This window comes from Phascolarctos cinereus, unplaced genomic scaffold (genome assembly GCF_003287225.1).
Source record: "Phascolarctos cinereus isolate Bilbo 61053 unplaced genomic scaffold, phaCin_HiC Scaffold_5;HRSCAF=322, whole genome shotgun sequence".
Taxonomy (NCBI): Eukaryota; Metazoa; Chordata; class Mammalia; order Diprotodontia; family Phascolarctidae; genus Phascolarctos; species Phascolarctos cinereus.
Window position 1 is genome coordinate 157,069,282 of NW_027555958.1, and position 24,755 is coordinate 157,094,036.

At 35.8% G+C, this 24,755-nt stretch overlaps 1 protein-coding gene across 4 annotated transcripts in view; it reads left to right on the forward strand.

The window, feature by feature from the left end:
• Window positions 1-24,755, forward strand: part of HACE1 (HECT domain and ankyrin repeat containing E3 ubiquitin protein ligase 1) — a 90,666-nt gene that overhangs the window by 60,216 nt on the left and 5,695 nt on the right. For all 4 annotated transcript variants that reach the window (XR_013486971.1, XM_020998312.2, XM_020998314.2 and 1 more), the window contains 5 exons: window positions 739-888; window positions 3,788-3,984; window positions 17,005-17,136; window positions 21,357-21,455; window positions 21,681-21,751. Coding sequence is in view for 3 of the 4 variants with exons in the window: in XM_020998312.2 (XP_020853971.1) it covers window positions 739-888; window positions 3,788-3,984; window positions 17,005-17,136; window positions 21,357-21,455; window positions 21,681-21,751 (649 nt within the window). In the remaining variant the exon portion in view is untranslated. The remainder of the gene's footprint in view (window positions 1-738; window positions 889-3,787; window positions 3,985-17,004; window positions 17,137-21,356; window positions 21,456-21,680; window positions 21,752-24,755) is intronic.

Consider the following 24,755-nt stretch of genomic DNA (forward strand, 5'->3'; position numbering starts at 1 on the left):
AGTTTTTGAATTGGTTTTTATTGTTTCAAAATAGTTTTGGTACTTGGAAGTTACTATTTATTTGTATTCAATTATTTCTTTATCTCCTTATTCCTTGCCTATTTGCTCCACTTGGAAAGACCTACATACTTTTCCATTTATCTAAGTTATATCCTGTTATATTCTTCACAGTGTATGCAATGGACTTTTATTCCTCTTACAGACATTTTCTTCAAAGTTCAGTGAAAATTTATTTCTTGCACAAATACATCCCTTGATAAATGGAGGTGAATTAATGATTTTTTCCTATCCCCTTTTGCATTGAATAATTTACACATTCTACAAACATTACTACTTTTGAAGCTTATGAACAACATCAATATTTATTAATTGAACTTTGGTCAAAGCATAGTCTGTGTTATAGGACTCTATGGATTATTATGTCAGCAACGAAGTAATGTTGTTATGGAATGTAAACTACTCTGGGCAGGGATCTATCCCTTTAACCATTTTGTGTGTTGGTTATTTTGAGTATGCTGTTTATATTTTGTAAGTTTGATCCTGATGTTGTATTCTATATTCATGTTGCTGTCCAGGGAACTGGAATAATTTAAATTAAATGAATATGTATCTAGTCGTTTTGATAATTAAAACTGTCATGTGTTCACACTATGTGCTACCTTTCCTTGAAATGTTGATTCACTATTTAACCTCTCTCTCCAAATGGAGAATAAAACTTTTTTTTTTTAATTTTAAAAGGAACAACTTTTCAGCCTAATAGCAACTCATACGTCAATCCTGATCACTTGAATTATTTCCGGTTTGCTGGACAGATCTTGGGTTTAGCTTTGAACCACAGACAACTGGTCAACATTTACTTTACGAGGTCATTCTACAAGCACATTCTTGGTATGATTCTACTATCAGTTCACTAATGCCTTATTTAGACAATGTTTTTCCTCGAGTTTTGGGGAATTGGTATTTTTGTGTCAGTTTGGACATGGAACAGATTTGGTAGCTTCATCTAATGTTTGTCTTTTCTCATTCCTCTTAAATTTTAATCATAATCATAAATCCCACCAGTATGTATGCAGAGTTATCTGGTAATGGGAAGTTGATAGAGCAGCATAACAGGATGGATCTCTAAAGATGTTTATTTTGAAGTCATTGAAGAATAAGTTGCAAGTTGTGCTGGAGAGCCTATAATTCCAGTTGAGAATCTTGTTTAAAGTTATAACATTTAAAAAATGTGAACTTCATGCACCATTTCAACAAACACTTATTAATATCTACTGCATGCAAGGCACTATACTGTACTAGGCCAAGTAGATACAAATAAAAATATCAAACAAGTCCTTTGTTCAAGGAGCTTAAACTCCATAACTGATACAAGGGATACTGATGTAAATGTGCGGACAAGGCATGGGTAATATGCTATGAGAAATTTGAGGAAGGAGAGATCATTTTTATTTGAGTGGGATGAGTCAGGTGGTGGTAAAGAAGCTTAAGAACTATGTAAGGGTGATGAAATCTGAGTTAGACTTTAAAGGAAAAAGTCCTACATTGAGGGTGGCAGGGTGAGCATGGGAAAGGGCGGGATGAGGACAGGAAAGAAAATAGCCCAATGTGGCTATTTTAGAACACCAAATACATGCCAGGGAATATTGTGAGATAGGCAACACAGGTGGAAAGTACATTGTGGAAGACTTGTGAGCATCAGTGTGAACATCAGGAATTTATACTTTATTCAGAAATGGGGAACTACTGAAGGTTTTTGAGTGGCACAATGACACCATAGTGTGTTAGGTAGGCCCAAGCCTACCTCTCCAGCCTTATCCATCATTCCCCTTCCCTCACTTTAAAATACAACTAACCTGGCCTTGCTGTTTTCTTAACATACAATAGTCCACTGCTTTTTTCCTGGCCTTTGCACTTGCTCTCCCCCCATGCCCAGAGAGCACTCCCTCCTCACTTCCAAGTCTTAGAATGCCTTCTGTCCTTCAACGTTAAGCTCACATGCCACCTTCTACATGAAGCCTTTAACTGAGTTCCCCCAGCTATTAGTGCTCTCCTCTCCAAAATTGCCTTCTATTTATTTTGTTCATGTGTGCTTATTGTCTCCCTCAATAGAATGTAAGCTTATCAAGGGCAGATTATTTCATGTTTGCCTTTGTATCCCAAGCACCAAGCATGGTACCTGATATACAGTAAGCATTTATTTAATGCCTTTAGGAAGACATAGGTAGAGGTGAACCAATGGATGGAACTAGGAATCAGCTGAAGGCAAAAAGACCTATCATTGCAACAGGATAATGGTAACAAGAAGGAAAGGAACATATATTTTATTAAGTGCCTCCTTTGTGCCAGGCACTATACTAAGTATTTCACAAATATTATCTCATTTGATCCTCACAACAGTTCTGGGAGGTAGGTGCTATTTTCTCCATTTTACAGTTTCCTCAGGAAACTTTGGAAGACTCAGTGAATTTGCCCAGTCACAGAACTAATAAGTGTCTGTAGCTACTTTGAGATTTTGAATGTCAAAAAAAAATCATTCCTTCATTTGTCTTCATTTGCTGACCTTATTTGAAGTTAATTTTCTTATTAAAGTAAAACTTAGTGTAAATTCTTCCAGGTAAGTTAGGGAGTAGCCTGGAATTTTTCTGTTATTTAAATTATTGTTTTCTTTGTGTCCAGCTTTGAAAAAATTGAATGAATTTTTAAAATTCCATTGACCATATTAGAAACATTTGTTCATTTGTTATTTTAAGATTGAGTCTTGGGGCAGCTAGGTGGCGCAGTGGATAGAGCAGTGCCCCTGGATTCAGGAGGACCTGAGTTCAAGTGCGGTCTCAGACACAACACTTACTACCTTTGTGACCCTGGGCAAGTTACTTAACCTATCAAAAAAAAAAAAGATTGAGTCTTAAAAAGTGACTCATTATCTAAGTCATGTTAGAACAATGAACTAACTAATTTTTCAAGGGCTAGAGGTGTAGAAGAACTTGGTGCCTTCTATGTATGTTGTAATTTTTCATTTGTTATTTCTATCACTTAGTTGTTTTGTGGCAGATTAATTTTTGAGAAAGTGGATCCCAACTCAAAAAAAAAAGAGGATTTAACTTAAAATGTTGCTGAATGCAATGATTTGAGTCCAACCAAATTTTTTTTTGGGGGGGAAAAAAAAAACCTGGTCTTTTAGTTGAAAAAACAAAAATGTGATTTTAATTACCAAAAGTTTTTTTTCACATTAAATTATGTATATTAAGAAGATATTATATAATGTGACTACAGCTAATGGAATGATCACTTAAAGATCTTATATAGATCTTTAACAAAGCTCTTTATAATGATATGAAATGCAGCATAGAGAGCTGGCCTCAACACCAGGAAGACATTGGAGTCAAGTCCCACCTCTGATACATATCTGCTCTGTGACTAGGAGCAAGTCACCTTTTGGTGCACTGGGAAATTGTTTAAGACTTTAAGTTGAAGAGGTGTCTACTTAAATTGATAGTGGGAGATTCCTCATTTGTGAGTACTTTATACTAATGAAGTCAGATCCCCATTGCTTTTGAAATCTTCATGCATCCTTTTGTGGTAAAGAAATTAGGAAAGTGATTGCACTTAAACATAATATTTCACTGGATTCTTTTCCAATTGTAGGAGTAATATTAAATTATCTTGTGAGTTTAGTTTTATTTTGCAATTTTACCATAGATCAGTAGAGGGCAATGTTCTACCATAAAATAGACAGAAAGGCAGAAGGATTTTAGATGTAACAGTTGCATATGTGTGTGTTTTTCAGGTATTCCTGTAAATTACCAGGATGTGGCATCTATTGATCCAGAATATGCAAAAAATCTGCAGTGGATACTGGATAATGACATTAGTGATTTGGGTCTAGAATTAACCTTTTCTGTTGAGACAGATGTGTTTGGAGCAATGGAAGAAGTGCCTTTGAAACCTGGGGGGGCAAGCATTCTTGTGACACAAGACAACAAAGTGAGTATTCTAATTTTCATCTTGGTTGTTATTAGCTTGATAATTTTGCTAGTCACTTGTTAAGAAAATTTTACTCACTTTAATAGTTTTGTTCAGTATTTTTATGGAATCTGTTTTCTGGACCCTGAATTCTTACAGAAGGTTTCAGTATTGTGCAATCATGTATTGAGAAGGGATCTCATTATTTTTCTTTTCTGGAAGGTAAACTAGCCAAGAATATAATTTTGGCCACACCCTTTTAGTGTATATTATTAGTGTTTCCCTAAATCATTAGTAATCTTTGCTGTGAAAGATGAGATCAGAACCAACAACTTAAAGGTCAAATTTGCCTTAACAAAAGAGCATTGTGTGGTTTTAAAAAATATGCACACACATACATACAGAATGTTAAAATTAGAGATTTTAACGTAAAAATAAGTGAAATTAGATATTTCATTGAATAAATTATAGGACAGTGCATATTTCAGTATGAAATAGATATAAGACATATCACCATTTTCCCATCACCTTTAAAAACTGTCACTCCCAAATTATGAACAGTGTTGTGTTCCAGAATTTAAAAGCTAGTTTTTTAGAGCTCAATGTATGTTTTCCCATAGAATCATTGTTACAAATGGTGTTTAGGATTTTAGGCCCTCAAAACTCTGTTTCACCTATAATTAATGCAACGTTATGTCCCAGATTTTCTAGGGGCAGCCCTGGTTTATGGAAAGAAAGTGTGCTTAAAGAAATTAAGGGGAAAAAAAGAATTATTAGGTTCATAGAGTGTTAGGAAACTTTTAGCAATCATTTTAACCCCCTCATTTTAAAGATACTTCTCTTTTACTAGACCATGTGTTGTAAGAATTGTCCTAGGCTGACATGCTGAGGACCTCTGCATTGCAAGGAAATCAGAATCTGTCCTCCTGCAGCTGGCTTGGCATTTGGAGTTTAGAGATCTGCTTCAGCTGATCTTTGATTACTTGGTCTTCCTGCGCAAGACCTTCTGCTACTAGGCAGAATGGGGTCTCTGTAGGGAGTGATTATTAGTTCAAGGTACTCATTCAGCAGATATTTATTCAGTACCTGTTGTGTGTAGAACTCTGTGGGAAGCTTCAGGGACATTGAGTTTTGATGATGAACTTAATCCAGTGGAAGTTGGAGTTTTCTCATTGGTAGTTCCTTAAACCAATGAAATTACAAGTCCAGTAAAAAAAAATCTCTTTACATTTATATTACGCTTTAAAGTTTGCAAAACACTTTACACACATTTCTTATTTGAGGCCCACAACACTCTTGGCAAGAATCTTATATTTAGAGAAATGACAGCTAAGTTAATGTTATAGTTTAAAAACTGCTCCCATTTCAGGGGCAGCTAGGTGGCACAGTGAATAGAGCACCAGCCCTGAAGTCAGGAGTACCTGAGTTTGAATCTGGCGTTGGACCAAACACTTGACGCTTACTAGATGTATGACCCTGGCATTGGCAAGTCACTTAACCCCAATTGCCTAAAAACAAAACAAAACAAAAAAAACCTGCTCCCTTTTCTCCACTTGCCTCCATTACAGGGACATAGAAGGGGTCACATGGGACAGAGGGCTGGTACCTGGTTTTATTTGTTATATGGTTATCATGGCTAATCACCAAGTGACCTGGTTGTTTTGGATGAGCACCTCTATACTTAGGTAGTCTTTTCTTCATTGGGACAGACTTGAAGGATCAAGTGAGATATTAAATGTAGAGTGCTTTGCAAAACCAAAAGCATTATATAAATGTGAGGTGATGATGATGATTATGATACTGATGATATGCCTTTCTTGCTTGATTGGTTTAACTTGACAGAGCTTCTGTTCTACTTTGAAAGCCTTCAAGATTTTAGGGTCATCTCCATGCTACAATGGGGCATTAGAATAGAAATACAATAAGATATCTCACTTTAATTGCAAGAAATTGGAGTTGTTACTCTTCTAGTTGGTTATGGTTGAATAGTGAACAGTTAAATCCTGAACTATACATTTTAATTTTTGAAAAAAAAGAATTGTCTCTTAAAAATGTTTTCAAAATTAGTGGGTTCTTAGACTTTCTTAGATTACATACACAAAAGAATAGTATTTTTAATATAAACTTTGTTGCATATTATTAGTTTTTTAAATTTGATAGTGTGTTTACAGTACCTTTATCATCTGCTACAAGTCTCTCTTCTCACTCCAGTCTGTCCTCCATTAAGCCACCAAAGTGATTTTCCTAAAGCACAGGTCTGACCATGTCATCCCATTAAACTCTGGCTTCTTGTCACCTCTGGGATGAAATTTTTTTAAAAAATCCTCTGTTTGACATTCAGTATCCTTTCATATTCAAACTCCTTGCCCCATTTTTGTCCTCCCCTCCCCTCCAGTCTTTGAACTACAGCCTCCCATGTTCTTTTTGATCTGTTGACACCAGCCTCTTTGCTATTCCGTAAACGAGACATTCCATCTCTAGGCTTTCGGCATTTTTTTGTGCTTGCCCCCGGTGTTTGAGATAATCTCCCTAGCTTCCCGGCTTCCCTTGGCTCTCTTCGGGTCCCAACTAAAAATCCCACTTTCTATATAGGAAGCCTGACCAAATCCCTTTTAATTCTACTGCCTTCCCTCTGCCAATTATTTCCTGTATATCCTGTTATATAGCTTGTTTTTATATATGTGTGTGTGTGTGTGTGTGTGTGTGTGTGTGTGTGTGTGTGGTGTATACATCACATATATATATATGTGTGCGTATATATATGTATGCATGTATGTATATTTGTTTTCTGTCTCTCCCCCATTAGACTGTGAACTCCTTGATAGCACGGGCTGTCTTTTGCCTTTGTTTCCTCAGAGCTTAGCTCAGTGCCTTGCAAATAGTAGGCATTTAATAAATGTTGACTAACTGACCTTCAGTCCTAATTATATCCCTCTCCTCTCTTTCCTACCCAATGACTCATTCCTTTTTTAAAAGAAGAAAAAAAAAGCAGTTCAGCATAAACAGTTAACACACTAATGGAATATGACAGTATATATAACATTACTTATCTATACTGCCCTACTAATGCAAAGAATGGGGGTGGAATGGTACATATATCCTTTAGAAGGAATCTTTTTTTTCAGTTTTAAATCTCATCAGTCATCATTAGTTTAATACAATTAATATGTAGAAAGTAACCAGATTTTTGAATGTTAAATAGGGTTTGTCTAATATTTGAGAACCCATTTAGGATTTAGGGTCATTCATATGAATCACAGCATTAACATTAACAACATTTTGAAAGAGTTTTACTAAACTAAATATCAAATTTCTTAAACAGATCTAGCAAAAAAAAGAAAGATAATTTTATGACAATACTTTTGTAATATAATTTATCCTTATTTGGAGAGGAAGCTTGGTGTGATGAAAGAAGTACTGAGCTTAGAGTTACAAGGACTGGGTTTGAATTCTGGTCTGCCATTTTTTAGCTGGATGACTTTTCTATAGGCAAAAGCACTTAACCTCTGAGTATCTCAGTTTCCCTCACCTCTGAAATGATGATAACCTAAAACTATCTTTTGTAAACCTTATAGGGTTGAATTAGTGTTTGAACTATTATTTTTATTTAAACTCAGATTCAGATTTTTATGTATCTGTTTTTATGAAAGGAGGAATATGTTCATAGATTCATTTTAAGAACATTTATAGATATCTAGATTTATAGATAACTGAATATAGATACTTATTTACATAATGATTGTAATACTGTCAGAGAAACTTAGGGAGGTTAAGCACGTCCTTCTAGCTCTTTTGAGAAGTGTGAAGTTTCAATTGTCAATAGTTGGAGTAAAATGTTTAAACTAAGTATATTCTGACATATGCGACACCTCTTAGTCATTATCTGGCTGTTATACTAGTTACTGAGCACTTGGTGGAGTCTTTTATTGCTATCTTTTCTTGAAAGACCTGGGTAACTTTTAAGTGATAAAAGTATGTTAGGTAAGACAACTTTAGGGTTTTAAATATGTATAGTAAAATTTTGCAATAAATGTAACTTAGGAAAAAGCATGTTTTTAAAAATATATTGAATCTAAAGCTATTACATAAAAGTTTCTAAATATTGAGTGTCAACATTTTTGCTTTGGAAAGTCTAGGGAGGAAAAACCCATGGGATTAACATTTGAAAATGCCTCTTGGAACTAAAAAGTTCACATCATTTGATCATTTGTCATTTCCTTAATTCAGATTTCACTATTCTCACTTGACTTAGATGATAATATTATTATTCTAATAGCATAAGTATCATTAAATATTATTTTAGATAATTATTTTGCATGGTGTTTGTTATATGCTCAAACTGTAATTTTGTGAATGATGAGGTAATTTTAAAATGGAAAAAGGAGCAAATTCTTCACATAAATTGGAATATATTGTAAGTCACTTGTAGAAAGGACTCTTTTATGTCTTTATATCCTCAGCTGTTGACATATATGTGTGTGTGTATGAAATAAATATTTCATTAGGAAAATTTATTCAGTCATTTTTCATCCATGTCTGATGTTTCATGACTCCATTTGGGGTTTTCTTTACTGAGTAGTTTGCCATTCCTTCTCCAGCTCATTTTACAGATGAGGAGACTGAGGCAAACAAGGTTAAGTGACTTTTCCAGGCTCACACATCTAGTAAGTGTTTAAGGCCAGATTTAAACACAGGAAGATCAGTCTTCCTGGCTCCTCTATCCACTATGCCACCTAGCTTCCTAATTAGGAGAATAGCAATTTAAATACTTTAGTCATTGGAATTCAAGTGACATTTATCATGTGATAATAATGCTCTGTAAGTCAGTGTTTCTGCGAGGTCTAGAATGTAGAGTTCAAGATATTTTTATTGCAGTAGTACACTGATGTCTTGTTTTGATGTTAGGTGACGCAAGGTTCAGAGGCCTTGTCAGTGAAGTGCACATTCTGGCAAGTATTCCAAAGCTAAAAAGCTTTGAATATGGGCCCAGCCCTAGAATTCTACAAGAAGACTAGCCTACACAAATTTAGAAAGACTATCACCATAATGATGACCATCAGATGATTCATTTTTGTGAGACTGTAACAGAATTAGAAGATCATCTTCTAAGTTATTTCTTGTAATGTGAAATATAGCTCTTTTGCAGTAAAATTTGAAGTAAATGCCAGTGTAAAATTTCTCTGTGTGTGTGTGTGTGTGTGTGTGTGTGTGTGTATAGAAGTAGGTAGCAAGCAAACATGAGAAAAACAAAACCCATTACAAATATAGCCAAGATGACAGAGTAAAAGCTGTGACTTGCTTGAGCTCTCCCCAAAACCCCTCCAAATACCTGTAAAAAATGACTCTAAACAAATTCTAGAGCAGCAGAACACACAAAAAAGCAGAGTGAAACAAATTTCCAGCCCAAGACAACCTGGAGGGTTGATTGGGAAGGTCTTTTGTACCAGACTGGGAGAGGAGCTCAGTTTAGCATAGGCTGTGCAGGTAAAGATGGAGAAGGCCTCAGGAGACTGAATCACAGAGAGCTGTGGCAGTTTCCAGACTTCTCAACCCCCAAACACCAAAGGCAGCTTAGAAAGGTCAGTGGGAGAGGAACATAGTCCAGTCTCGGCCCTACTGCAGTCTGGGGTGGCGGCCACAGCAGCAGCTGCATCTGGAGTTCTTGGCCCACAGATGATGGGGGTATTAGAGGGGGCTTTTAGGGATCTCTCTGCTGGCATTCAGGCAGGATTCTTTTGCTTTGCCCATGCTTGGCTCTGAGTTGCAGTCCTGGGTGGTAGTCCTAGGACAAGGAGGAGTGCTAGCAAAGTGGAGCTTTTGTGGCATGATGGAGAGGGAATCCTCCTCACAGTTCCAAGGCAGAAAAGAGTGCTTGTTGTCACTAATAGACCAGAGCACAGGCCAGGAAAGGAGTAAACACCTCACCTTTGATCATACCATCTTGAAAGAACTAAAAATTTACAGGTCCCTAGAAGTATCTTTGAAAACAGCAGCACAAAACCCCCAAAGCTTGGGAACAGTACATTCTCCAAAGCAGACCCCTACCTTAACAAAGAGTCAAGTAATTGTCTGAGAACATGAGCAAACAGCTGAAAAATCTCAGACTATAGAATCTTACTTTGGTGACAGAGAAGATCGAAACATAGAGCCAGAAGAAGACAATAAAGTCAAAGCTCCTACACCTAAAGCCTCTAAGAAAGATATGAATTGGTCTCCAGTCAGGGAAGAACTCAGAAAGGATTTTGAAAATCAAGTAAGAGAAGTAGAGGAAAAATTGGAAAGAGAAATGAGAGTGATGCAAAAAAAATCATGAAAAATGAGTCAACAGCTTGCTAAAGGAGACTCCAAAAATGCTGAAGAAAATAACACCTTAAACTTAGACCAACCCAAATGGCAAAAGAGGTCCAAAAAACCAATGAGGAAAAGAATGCCTTAAAAAGCAGAATTGGCTAAATGGAAAAGGAGGTCCAAAAGCTCACTGAAGAAAATAATTCCTTAAAAATTAGAATGGAGCAAAAGGAAGCTAATGACTCGTATGAGAAATCCAGAAATTATAAAACAAAACCAAAAGAATGAAAAAAATAGAAGAAAATGTGAACTATCTCATTGGAAAAACAATGGAAATAGATCCAGGAGAGATAATTTAAATTTAAAATAATTTTAAAATTATTGGACTACCTGAAAACCATGATCAAAAAAAGAGCCTAGACCTCATCTTTAAAGAAATTATTAAGGAAAACTGTTTTGCTTTCTAGAACCAGAATTTGAAAAAATCCACTAATCACCTCTTGAAAGATCCCAGAAGGAAAACTCAAAGGCATATTATAGCCAAATTCCAGGGTTCCCAGGTCAAGGAGAAAATATTGCAAGTGGCCAGAAAGAAACAGTTCAAATATTGTGGAAACACAATCAGGATAACACAAGATTTAGCAACTTTTACATTAAGGGATTGGAGGGCTTGGAATATGATGTTCTGGAGGTCAAAAGAGCTAGGATTAAAACCAAAAATCGCTTATCAGCAAAACTTGAGTACAGTCTTTCAGGGGAACTTTCAAGCATTCTTGATGAAAAGACCAGAGTTGAGTAGAAAATTTGACTTTCAAATACAAGACTCAAGAGAAGAAGCATGAAATGGTAAACAAGAAAGAGAAATTATAAGAGACTTATTAAAGTGGAACTGTTCACATTCCTACATGGAACAATGATATTTGTAACTCATGAGACCTTTGTCAGTATTAGGGTAGTTGGAAGAGGGAAAATACACACACACACATGCACACACGACATAGGGTGAGTTGAGTATGAAGGGATGATATCTAAAAAATAAAATTAAGGGATGAGAAAGGATTGTACTGGGAGAAAGAGAAAGGGGGAGATAGAATGGGGCAAATTATCTCACATGAAACAGGCAAGGACAAGCTTTTACAATGGAGGGGAGAGGGAGAAGGTGAGAGGAAATGAGTGAATCTTGCTCTCATCAGATTTGGCTTAAGGAGGGAATAATACACATACTCAGTTGGGTATGGAAATCTATCTTACTCCACAGGAAAGTAGGGGGGAGGTGATAAAGGGGGAATAATAGAAAGGAGGGCAGATTGGTGGAGGGTGTAATCAGAAGCTAACACTTTTGAGGAGGGACAGGGTGAAAGGAGAGAATAGAATAAAGGGAGGGGAGGGAAATATAGTTAGTCTTTCATAACATGACTATTATGGAACTGTTTTGCATGACTACACATGTGTAACGTATATCAAATTGCTTGCCTTCTCAGTGAGGATGGGTGGCGAGGGAGAAAGGGAGAGAATTTAGATCTCAAAGTTTTAAAAACAAATGTTAAAAACCGTTTTCACATGCAACTGGGAAATGAAAGGGGTATAGAAGTCTGTCTTGCCCTATAGGAAAATAGGTATGATAGAAGGGAGGGCAGATTGGGGAAAGGGGTATTCAGAATGCATGGCATCTTGGGATGGGGGGAGGGTAGAGATGGGGAGAAAATTTGGAACTCAAAATCTTGCGAAAGTGAATTTTGAAAACTAAAAAAAAAAAAAAAGAATGCTTGAAAAAAGATCTCTATTTTACTGAAGTACATTCTCTCCCAGTAGTTATTCTCAGGTTTGCTAGGTAAGTTTGGCTCTAAGCCCATATTTTTTGCCTTTTCAAATATATTCCAAGTTCTTTGCTGCTTAAGGTGGTGGCTGCTAAATCAGGTGTGATCCTGATTTTGGCTTCTTAATACACAAATTCATTCTTTCTGGCTGTTTACAGTATTTTTGCCTTTGACCTGGAAGCTCTGAAATTTGGCTGTGATGTTCCTGGGAGTTTTCATTTTGGGGTTTCTTTTAGGAAGTGACTAATGGGCTATTTCTGTTTCTACCTCGTCCTCTGGTTCTAAGAGATCTAGGCCCTTTTTTTGGTCTTGTCATTCAGATAGTCCAGTGATTCTTACATTTTTTTCCCCTTTGTTGTCTTTTCCAGGCCAATTGTGGTTTTTTTTGCAAAGTATCTTATGTTTTCTTCCCTTTTTTCAGCTTTTTGACTTTGTTTTAATATTGCTTGTTGCCTCTTGAAGCTGTTGGCTTCTGTTTAGTCCATTTGAATTTTCAGGGAGTTTGTTGCTTGAGCAAGGTTTTGTATATCTTGTGACAAGCTATTAATTCCCTTTCCAAATTTTTTTTTTCTATTGGTTCAAAGTGGCAGAATTGTATGCTATACTTTGATCTCGGTTTCCTGCCTTGATTATTCATTTCTAGGCTGGGTTAGATACTAAATTTGAAATCTTTCTGTGAGCTTAGGGTTTGGGCCACATGCTGCTGCTGCTACTAACTTCTGAACTTCTTTTCTTGGTACGATGCCCTTCTTGGGGAAGGTAATGCCAGCCACTGCTGGGCCTTGCACAGGTTCTCAAATTCCCAGTTTGGAACCTGTCTGACTTGCAGCTTTAGTATGAGTCTGGGGGTGCCCCTGTATGGGTCTGAGCCCTCTTTTTGTGTTGGTTTGCAGGCTCTGCCTGCACACTGGAATGCTTAGTATCCAACCTTGTGTTCTTACCCTGTGCCCTGTATCTTCAGACCTCTCTGTCTGATTCCTTATGTTGAGCTGGGTCTGTGACTTTTTTTCGATTTCTTTATTGAGATTTGGTCTGGTACATTTTATTGATCTGTTTCGAGGAGTTGTGGATGGGATCTCAACTGGATTGTTTCTTTTACTCTGGCCATCTTGACTCCTGTGCTCCTATCCTTTCCTGGTGGCAAAATTTACAGAAATTCATTTCTTTTGTCTTTGCACTAAGACTTTACATTAAGACTTTAAGGAAGTTATAAATTTGTTTGCTTTTTTTTTTTAACTTATACCAGTCAAAAATATTTTATAGTCTTAAAGAATCTCCAGTTTTATGCTATATTGTCTGATTTTATAGTAAGTCCTTGGGATCTTTCCAACAAAATGTAGATTAAATTCATTTGACATTGTATGCCATGTATCTTAGAAGTGAGTTTTTGATCCACATTATCATATGTCTAGGATGGACTTTAAGGGGAAATGTTTCAATTGTTTATTTCTAGCGTTTCTTCTAATACCTGTAGTCTTGGATCAAGTGAGAATTTAGCTTTAATTCTTATGTAATATTTTATTTCAGACTCTTTTTATGTAGATACTTTGACCCCTGTAAGTTTTTCAACAATATATAGAATTGAATACTGCTTATTTATAGAATTAAAATTTGTACTAGAGGGTTCAAAATTATTTTGTACTTTCTGTGATCATTTTTCTATAGATAAAGTGAGCCCATAAAGTGAGTCAAATGTCTGGACAGTTTTTAAAAGTATATCATGAAGATGCTTTTGAAATATGATTATAACTTATGAAGTTTCTTAAGTTAGAGTAATAGATGTAAGATAAGTAAGATTTGTTGGTAGATTTTGCCTCAGATCTTTAGGTCATAGGAAGAAATACATTATTAAATAGTTTGGGGCTCTTACTAACATATTTAGAAGAAGGAAGTACAGAGTTGGGTAATAAAGAACCTGGATTTAGAATCAGAAAACCTGGTTTTGAGTCCTTTGCCTCATAAAACTATGTAAGCTTTTACAAGTCACTTAAATTTTCTAAGCTTGAGTTTCTTGTTTCTTGTAAAATAGAATTGATGAGATCTACACTCATTTACTCTTTGGAGTTGTTGTGAAGAACACATGAAAATATGCGTCAAAGTACTTTGTATGTTAAACCTTTTTATAAATAAACATATATATGATTTGAGCATTACCTTTAAAAAACATCCTTTTCACAGAGCTAATAACTTATTGGATTATTTCTAGAAATTTCAGCATATACGATCTTGTTTCAGAATCCTGAAATAATTAGACAGCTTAATATATTGTTGATATGTACCTTTAATGACTACAGTTTTTGTGTTCTGAAATCTGTGTGTCTCATGAATGATGTGACTATTACTTCTGAAATTTACAACAGTGCTGTAGTTTACATAGCCTGACATACATTTTGGAAATGTCGTCTATTGTATTGACTCATCCCAGTTGAGTTTGTTATTCATGTTAGTAATGAATGTTTGTGTTTTGTATGTATACCAATAATATATGCCCTCAAAAGAGATAATCAAGTCTTTCGACTTATTTACCAAAATAAGTTGCCAGGAAGTTTTAAGATATCTTACGTCACCCATTCTAATACATTATCATAGCATGTTAGAGGTGGTAGAGCCAATAGCTATTAGACTATAAATACAATCTTTGGTTTTAAAAATGAGGTGGCCACATACATCTTTGAAAAAAAAAAGACTGTTACATGGACAGTAAATAACAAATCAAGAGGTCAAACTCAGGTCTTCTGACCCCTGTACTATTTTCAGTTTCATATTCTATTTCAGTACTATTTCTACTACCACTTAAGGGTTTTTGACAAGAAGCCAATAAGTATTTAATGATTGCTTTGCTCTGTGCCTGCACTCTGCTAAGTAAAACAGTCACATACATACACATATGCACATACACACACATACACATACAAAAAAAGAGAATGAATGAATAAATGAATGAATGCAGGATGAGTTAATAAGAAGGGAGTATGCTTATAACTGGGGGAATCAAGAAAGACTTCATGTAGAAGTTGGCACTTTTGATGAGTTGAAAGAAACAAGAAATTCCAAGATGCAGAGGTGAAGAGAGAATAATCTAGGATTGGGAAGGACAGCAAGTTGAAGGGCACAGGAGTGTGTCATATGTGTGACACAGTGAGGGACAATGTTGTTGGATTCCAGAGCCAGAGTAGAATAATGTGTAAGAGGACTAGAAAGATAGGAAAGGTCAGGTTGTGAAGAGCTTTAAATGCCAAATAGTTTATATTTGATCCTAGAGATAATCAGAAGTCACTAGAATTTAGTTGGAGTCAGAAGAGGAGTTATGTGATCAGACCTGCAGCTTGAGGAAAATTACTTTAGCAGCTGTGTGGAGAATGGATTAGGGAAGGGAGACTTGAGGCGGACTTGAGACTTGAATGCAATTAGGAAGCTATTGCAATGTTCCAGGTAAGAGGTAAGAGAGGTAATTAGGATTTGAATTAGTGAATGAGTGAAAAGGAATTGGAGAGATTTTGTGGAAATAGAAGGCAAACGATCTGGCAATTGATTGGCTTTGCAGGTTGAATGAGAGTGAGGCATTATAAATATTGAGTAGTAATTGAAAATGAGGGCAGCTATGTGGTGTAGTGGATTGAGTGACCAGTCTGGAGTCGGGAAGACCTGAGTTCAAATGTGGCCTCAGACACTTACTAGCTGTTTGACCCTTGACAAATCACTTAACCCTGTTTGCCTCAGTTTTCTCATCTGCAAAATGAGCTGGAGAAGGAAATAGCAAACCATGCCAGTATCTTTGCCAAGAAAATCCCAAAAGGGGTCAAGAAGAGTCATAGATGAATGAAAACGACTGAAGAACAAGCACCGAAAATAAGACAAACAGTTCTTGAGCAAAAAAATGATTTTAAGAAAAGACTTAATACTTCAAACTGTATAAAGACCACAGTATTAATTTGAACGGATAGCAACTACTACATGATGTCCTAACAGACAAAACTGAAGCTACATGGAAATAAATTCTGTTCATGGCAAGTCAGGTTGAAGAATAAACTTTTAGGGCTTGGATTATTTTCATTTCAATTTTTCTTCTCTGCCCAGCAGCCACCAGTAAATAACTTTTAGTAAATGATTCTTCATGCTACAGACTGGACTTAATAAACTTTGATGTTTATATATAGTGTGTTGTAGGGAAAGTAGCACACATGATAGCTGGCATCTGATATATTTACCTGGAAGAGACAGGCTGGTTCCATTTCTGTGCCAGGGGAATAAGTAGACCATTTGCGGTATTGAGAGTGCATTGATGGCTGTAAGTCACCCACAATTCTAAATGTTTCAGAAAAGCCACAGCCAGTAAACAGCTAGATAACACTTGCTGACTTAGGGTGTGCAATATTTCTCTTGAAACAGAATATCAAGTGTTCTGTTCCTTCAAAAGAAGGAATAAATGAAGGGAGATCCGGTAAGTAGTTGGGTTTTTTTGTGCCCAAGGAATATGCATTCCTTGGAGGATAAGAATCAATCGAAAGATAATTGCTATAAATATTCAAAGTTTAGTGATTCAGATTTTAAGTTGATAAGATATAGCTGCATATTTTATCAGCAGTGTTAATATAATATTTTTATTCTTATTGATGCCAAAATACATCTTGATAATGAATTGAATCACCAAACGTGTTTTTTTTAATGTAAGCATCCATTTTATAATGAATTATTATTTTTTAAAAAGTCTTCTTTGAGCAACAGGAAGTTAGTTTGTGCTTAGCTGAGGTTTTTCATTGTATCATTTACTTTGTAAATTGTATTCATATAATAGAACTGTAATCAATTTATATGAATTTATACCATTGTAGACAGATTTTACCTTTTGAACTGAGGAAACAGGTTTTATATTGTTACTGGGTTTTTTTTTTGCCACATTAAGGTTTTTATTTGTTTGTCATATTTTTAATTACAGGCAGAATATGTCCAGCTTGTTACTGAGCTCCGAATGACAAGAGCCATTCAGCCTCAGATCAATGCTTTCTTACAGGGCTTTCACATGTTCATTCCACCTTCCCTTATACAACTTTTTGATGAATATGAACTGGTAAGTGGAAATACTTAGTCTTTTAATTACTGACAAGACTTAACTTCTGATTTTATGTTATTCAGAAATCAGATTTGGACCTTTATATATATATATATGTGTGTGTGTGTGTGTGTGTATACATACGTGTACACACACACACATATATACATATATACATAGATGTACAGATGTATATACATACATGACACAGGTCAGGTTGGAGTGTGATCATTTAATGCAATTGTAGGACTGTTGTTTTAGTTTCTTCCTCCTTCCTGTCATCATTTCAAGGAGGTTCGGATAATATGCATGTGTTTAAAAACTGCTTAGATCTTCCTTTCTTTTATTTCTTTTATTGTATTATATTTTATTTTATTTTTGGTGAGGCAGTTGGCGGTAAGTGACTTGCCCAAGGTCACACAGCTAGTTTAAGTGTCAGATGTCTGAGGCTGGATTTGAACTCAGGTCCTCCTGACTCCAAGGCTGGAGCTTTATCTACTGTGCCACCTCCCTGCCCTCTTCTTCCTTTTGTTTAACAATTGGTAGATTACAAAATTAGAGTAGTGAAATTTAGTATACATAAATATAAAATCACTCTAGGTTAAAACCACCAACTTTATAAGTACATGAGATAGGAGTTTTGGCTACATAGCAGCTTAAGATGTACCTAGGAGTCTAAGTGGATTTCAGGTTTAATATTGGTCCACAGTATGGTATTATTGCTAAAAAATGTAACATAGTCTTGGGTTGCCTTAAATAAGATGATGAATGCGGGCCTAGGGAGGTGATAATAACTTTGTATTCGCCTTAATCTGGAGTATTATGTTTCATTTTGAGTACCACATTTTAGTAGGGATGTTGATAACCTTAAAAAGGTATCTAGAGGACAGCTAGGATGATGAACGATCTTGGCCATATGTGATCAGTTGAAGGAACTGGAGACATTTAGTCTAGGAAAGTCTCATTCTGCTTGACCTCATTTGGCAGAATTAGGAACAACTGATGGAAATTTCAGAGTGGCAAATTTACCCTTAATGGAAAGAAAATCTTCCTAAAACTTAGAGCCATCCAAAAATGGAATAGGCTACTTTGGAAGGTGGTAGGTTCCCCCTTACTACAGGTGCTTAGAAAGAAGACTGAATGACCACTTGTCAGCCAAGACATAGAGGTGCAATTGACTCTTTGGCCTCTGAGATTCCTTCTCATTATGTGATCCTGCCTTACTCCTCAATTTTTCTTTCCTTTTCTTCCAAGGCATGTAGATCATTAACTCTTCGAAGTTAGGTATCATGCCCACTTATCCACTATAGAACCATTCCTCCAAATATAAACTTCCCACAAATGTATTTTCTCTTGTCACCTTATTAATGTATATATCCCATTGTATATACATAATATAAACCTTTTTTTTTTTGGCTAGGCAGTGGGGTTAAGTGACTTGCCCAAGGTCACACAGCTAGTAAGTGTTATGTATCTGAGGCCAGATTTGAACTCAGGTCCTCCTGACTCCCGGGCTGGTGCTCTATCCACTGCGCCACCTAGCTGCCCCCCTAAACCATTTTTTCATATCAGGTTTTTAGAGATCAGTTTTTTTTAGAATGAGTTAACTTAATTTTATAATAATATAATAGAAGGCAAAATATTATCTGTTGAAGAAAAAATGTGCTCTGCAGTATAGGCACATGCCTTCCAGAAATTATTTTTATTAATTTTAGATTGTTCTAAATCTAAGCTTTTTTTTCCTTTTAGTTTAGAAATATCCAAACTGACGGTTTCCTCTTACCCTTGAATATCTCGCTAATTTAAGTGATTTTAAAGTCCAAATTTATAGTATTATTTAGCGAAATATAGGTCATAGTCAAGATTAAGGATCTAGAAGTTAGGTAACAGTTCAGTAGCAGTTTGCTTCATTAAACAAAAATAATCACTTAACTTTAAGCATACCCTTAGAGATTCTGTTTTCTAAAACCATTTAATCCCTTCTCTTTGAGCGCTCTCTCTCTCTCTCTCTCTCTCTCTCTCTCTCTCTCTCTCTCTCTCTCTCTCTCTCTCTCTCTCTCTCTCTCCCTCCCTCCCCTCCCTCCCCCCCCCCCTCTCTCCCTCTCTCCCTCTCTCCCTCTCAGGATTCTCCTTTTCAGTTGGTCACCCTAACTTCAATCCATTGTAGTAATCAGATAGACCGGGGTGTCAAATACCATGCCTTGATGCTGCCAGCAGTACTTGTGAGTGTAGCCAGTACCAAATTAAAATGTAATTGGGAAATATTCAACAAAAATAAATAAATAATACAATAAAGCATAGATAATATTACATTATAAAACCAAGTCAGCATGGACCCCATGGTGATCCTTATACACAAATTAGTTGTCTCCAGGTTCTTTTTGAGTTTGACACTGCTGAAATAGATTATTCTCTGAGGTGGTAATTGCCTTAATCTCTTCAGGTACTGGAGAAAAAAAGTTGCTACTCTTAAGTAGGTCATTTTAGGCTCCTTTGCCCTTGTCCAGTCACCTTCCTAATTACTTCAAGAGAAAAGTCCTTCCTGGACTAGTCAGAGAGAAGCTAGCTTAACATTATTTTGAAATTGATTGTCAAAGAAAGATAAGGTTTCTCTTCTCTTTCAGTTTAGCCCATAGTCTTCAGACTAAGATAGTTTTCAAATGGTTTGTTACTATTCCTAAAATAAGAAACAGGGTGGTATGCTTCCATGGAATTTGAAGCTACTACCAGTCTTATCTGACATCCTAACTACTTGGCATCAACAGCCAAAAGAAAAGTTTCAGCACAGTTAGTAATGTCCCTGTACAAGACTCTAGTGACAGCATCAAATGCAGTAGCTTTCTTATCACACCAAAACAAAATCACCATAGCATCAATTCTTTTCCCTCAGCCTCCTTATGTGTGAATCAGTAAACTATTGAAACAGATGAACTTGCTCAATAGTCAGCTAAAAAAAAAAGTAGATAGTCAGTTTTAATAAAAATCAAGGTCCCATTCAGATAATTTAGTTTTTGGGGAAAAGACTAAATTTTAAAGATGTCTATACCTTTTTTTTGTGAAGCAATTGGGGTTAAGTGACTTGCCCAGGGTCACACAGCTAATAAGTGTCGAGTGTCTGAGGCCGGATTTGAACTCGGGTCCTCCTGACTTCTGGGCTGGTGCTCTATATCACTGCACCACCTAGCTGCCCCTATGTCTCTTAATGAAAGAAGAGAACTTTCTTTTTCTCTGTGTTCTGGAATATGTGTTTCAGAAATAGGTATTGGCACTCTAGGGCAATCAAGTCTCTAAATATAGCACACTCTGAACTCTGTGACACTGTTTAGGCTGGATAATCTGCCTCTTTGTTTTTGTTAATAGTAAGAAAAAGTCTTGGGAATGAAACAGTTTAAGAGAAGTCAATATAAAATCCATCCCAAGTGAAATTCTCAAATATCACAAGTTTTGTTTTTCTGTTATAGTCCAAACTGAATTGTAAACAAGTAACAGTGCTGAACTGGGAGCATGTGGTTACACAGATAAAACAAAATTTTCGATATCCTGGGAAAGAAGACTCAATTTGGAGTCAGAGAATATGGTTTTAAAGCTCTAGTTCAGCTACTTATGCATTAGCATATGTGACCTTAGTCATGTTACTTTAATCTTGCTGCATCTCAATTTCTGTATAATGAGAGAATTGTATTAAGATGACCTCTAAAATCCCTCTAAATCTGAATGTCTGATCTGAAATTTGTAGTCTTAGAATTCCTATTTCTTTTTTGTTTACTACTTTCTAAAGAAATACTACCAAGAGTTCAGAGATACTAAATGTTTCTGTGTATTCACTAGATACCTCCTTTTCTCTCAGATGGTTGGAATCTGTTGACTCAACCAGAATTATTTAGGTTTCTGTCTCATTCATTTTTAGAATAGTTCCCTATTACTTATAGGTTTCAGAGTAACCTGTAATGAAAATAGGAAGGAAACAAATTATAACCTAATATGCTAATGTTACCCAGATTCATATACTGTCTCTATATTTTAGTGAAATGACAAAAATGTACAGCAACCTATTAAATATTTGATATGCATAAAATATTTTGTCCAAATTGAAGTTGTATTGTTTGTTGATCTCCTAAAAGCCATTAAGAATTTCAATTTTACATACAGTAAATTGCTAAAAGCAAACTTATTATTTAAATGTAATCTTTTTTTTCCCTGAAGATTAATCAGGTGTTTTTTTTTCCCCTTCCCCCAAGGAGTTACTGCTTTCTGGTATGCCAGAAATTGATGTGAGTGATTGGATAAAAAATACAGAATATACAAGTGGCTATGAAAGAGATGATCCAGTTGTTCAGGTAAAATCTCTTTAAGTGATTGGAGCGAAACTGAATTTGCATTTTATTTCTATAAGCTTTTCAGCATTATTAGATCAAAATCTGTACTGATTAATCAGAGCAAAATATTTCCCAAATTCTTCTTATAGAAATACCACATGAGGAACTTAGAATAATATAAAAATCCCTTTTCATGCATATTTTCTGTTACATGAAATATGGATGAAATATCTTTTCTTCTGTTAGTGGTTCTGGGAAGTTGTGGAAAGCATAACTCAAGAAGAAAGAGTGCTTCTGTTGCAATTTGTTACTGGCAGGTAAGAATTATTTTTTTAATTATGTATTTGATTTTGGAAAGAATTTTGTTTGTATTAAAGTTGTAACAAATTAAGGATAAATGACTCGTGAAGAGTTGGTTGTTTGGGGCAACAAGGGTTCCCCAGAGGTGGAGCACCAGGCCTGGAGTCAGGAAGAACTGCGTTCAAATATGGCTTCAAGCTGTTAGTAGCTGTGTGACCCTGAGTTAGTCACTTTAGCCTGCTTGCCTCAGTTTATTGATCTGCAAAGTGGGAGTAATGATAGCATCTTTTTCTGAGATTGTTTTGAGGATCAAATGAGGTGATATTTATAAAGCATTTAGCACAGTGCTTGGCATATGGTAGGCTCTATATAAATGTTATATTCAATACTCTTGAATTTCTGATAAACTCACCTCTTTTCCATCATTTTTATGTATTACACAAAGATAAACAGTGCAGATAAACAAGGCTATCAACAAGCATATTTTATGTAATCTGACAAACTAAACAGTATTACTTGTATTTATAGCCTTGCTATGTTGTTGTTGTGGGTTAACAGAAAGAATATCCAATTTGGCGTGTAAGCTCTTCATGTACTTTGATACTAGTTTCATTTTTATCTTTGTATTCCCAGCACCCAACACAATGCTTATAGTAGGTATGTAGTAAATGCTTGTTGATTGCCAAACTTTTCTATAACCATACTAAGAATTATAAACAAAATAATTTTAGTTGCCATTTAATTTTTTTTAAAAAATCCATATTAGCCACATATCAGCTATTGAGTACTAGGCTCAAGTTCAAATTCTGTTGCTAATGCTTTTCTAGAAAAGCTAGAAAAAGAGTGTTAGGCCTTTTCAGATACTCAGAATTCTAGCCAAGATGGATTATTCACTTTTGCCATACTGTTATTTTACAGCTCCATATTTTGCTACCTCTTTAATGTTCCCTAAATCTGGAGTGTCTTCCTCCCTCTCTATCTGTTGAATTCCAACTTATTGTTTACAGCTCAACTCAAATGTTACCTCTATTCTGGGTATATTCTTGACCTATTATTGACCTTCTACCCGCCTCCACCTTAGAACAGAACTTATCTGGAATTTTCTAGAACTTTGCACCTCTTGGACCCATGTATTATCTAAAGTTTTTATTTAACACATCTGTATTTTGAGTACCCAGTGTAGGTGCTTAATAAGTGTTAGTTGAATTTATTGTTATTAAATATTAAAAATCTAACTACTGGTCTCTAGCTATTTAAATTAGTATTAAAAAATACCATGTCTTTAATATTAGTCCAGTTTTCATTATGACAATTTGTACATTCCGCCTGATCACCTTTCAGTTTTTTAAAGACTGTTTTTTTATTTTTTTCTCGATTACATGTAAAAACAATAAAAAAAAATTTTATTTAAAATTTTGAGTTCCAAATTCTCTCTCTTCTTCCCCTTCCCTCCTTTCCCGCCTCCCTGAAATGGTAAGCAATCAGATATAGGTTATACATGTGCAGTTATGTAAAACATTTCTGTATTAGTCCTTTTGTGCAAGACTTGACTAAAAGAAAAAAATGAAAAACAGTGAAAAATAGCATGCTTCAGTCTGTATTCAAACAATATCAGTTCTTTTTCTTGAAGTGAATAGTAAGCTTCATTAGTCCTTTGGGATTGTGTTGGATCATTATATTGTTGAGAATAGCTAAGTCACTAATAGTTCTTTATGGAACAACATTGCTGTTATTGTGTACAATGTTCTCCTGGTTCTGCTCACTTCACTATGCATCAGTTCATCTGACTGGTAACCCTCCTTCTTTATTGACATTATTCTCAACGCAGTAACTTTCTTCAGGCCTCGTTTTTGTTGACCTTTCTATCATAGCTTTTGATGTTGTCACTCACCCCCTTCTCTTGGCTGTTCTCTTCTTCCTTAGCTTCTGTGATAACTGCTCTTTTGCTTTTTGGTTTCTTCCTACCTGTTCAACGGCTTATTTTTAATCATCTTTGTTAGTTTATCCTGCCTTTTTGGGGTTTTTTTGGCCTTAAATATAGCCATTCCCCAGGGCTCTGTCCTGAGCCCTTTACTCCTCCATTGTACTCTTTCCCTTGGTGATCTCTTCAGCCCCTGTGGGTTGATGATCTCTATCCAGATGCCTTTTAGGTATTCATAGATAGTCTTAATCTATCCTTGGATTTTTCTCACATTTTCAGTGATTTGCTATACATCAGCCTTTTACATGTCCAAACAGACCATGTCCAAAACAGAACTATTCATGTTCCCCCAGCCCCGTGCCCCAAACCCACATCCTAAAACTTGTTTGTTTCTTTGTGGACCCTAGATACTGAGGTTTGGAACTCTGATATTATCTTTGATTTTTCCCTATCATGACACTGGTTCCCAAATGCAATCATTTGCCACATCTTGTTGATTCTTTTTCCATAGTATTTATTGTTTTGTCCTCTCCTCTCCACTCCTACAAGCACTATTTTATTATATGCCTTTATCACCTCTTGCCTGCTTTATTGCAGCAGCCTTCTTATTATTCTGTCTTCATCCAGTCTCTCCAATTATTCACTTATTTTTCACATATCTTCCAAATTAATCTTTCTTTGAAGATCTGATCATATTACTTCATTCCTCAAAAATAACCAGTGGCTCCCTATTGCCCCTAGGATCATACACAAACTCAGTCTGGCATAGGCATATACAGTCTCATTTTTGCCTGTTTTATTTCATATTACTTCCCTTTCATATGTTATATTTCAGCCAAATTTGGTCTACTAGCTGCTTCCTCAACTGAAAATGCCATCTTCTGTCTTCCTAACTTTGCACAGGGGTCCTACTTCATTGTAGCCACTTTTCAGGGTCTTAGAAATTTCACTAGAAGAAACAAAACAACCAGTAAGACCAACAAGACTTTTCCTAGTACTGAGGAAAGTACTTGACTTCAAATGTCTTGGAGGAGGGATGGAATAAAGTAAAGGAAGCGGGTGGGGGTGACAGCTACATCAGGATCATTTTTTCCTACTAA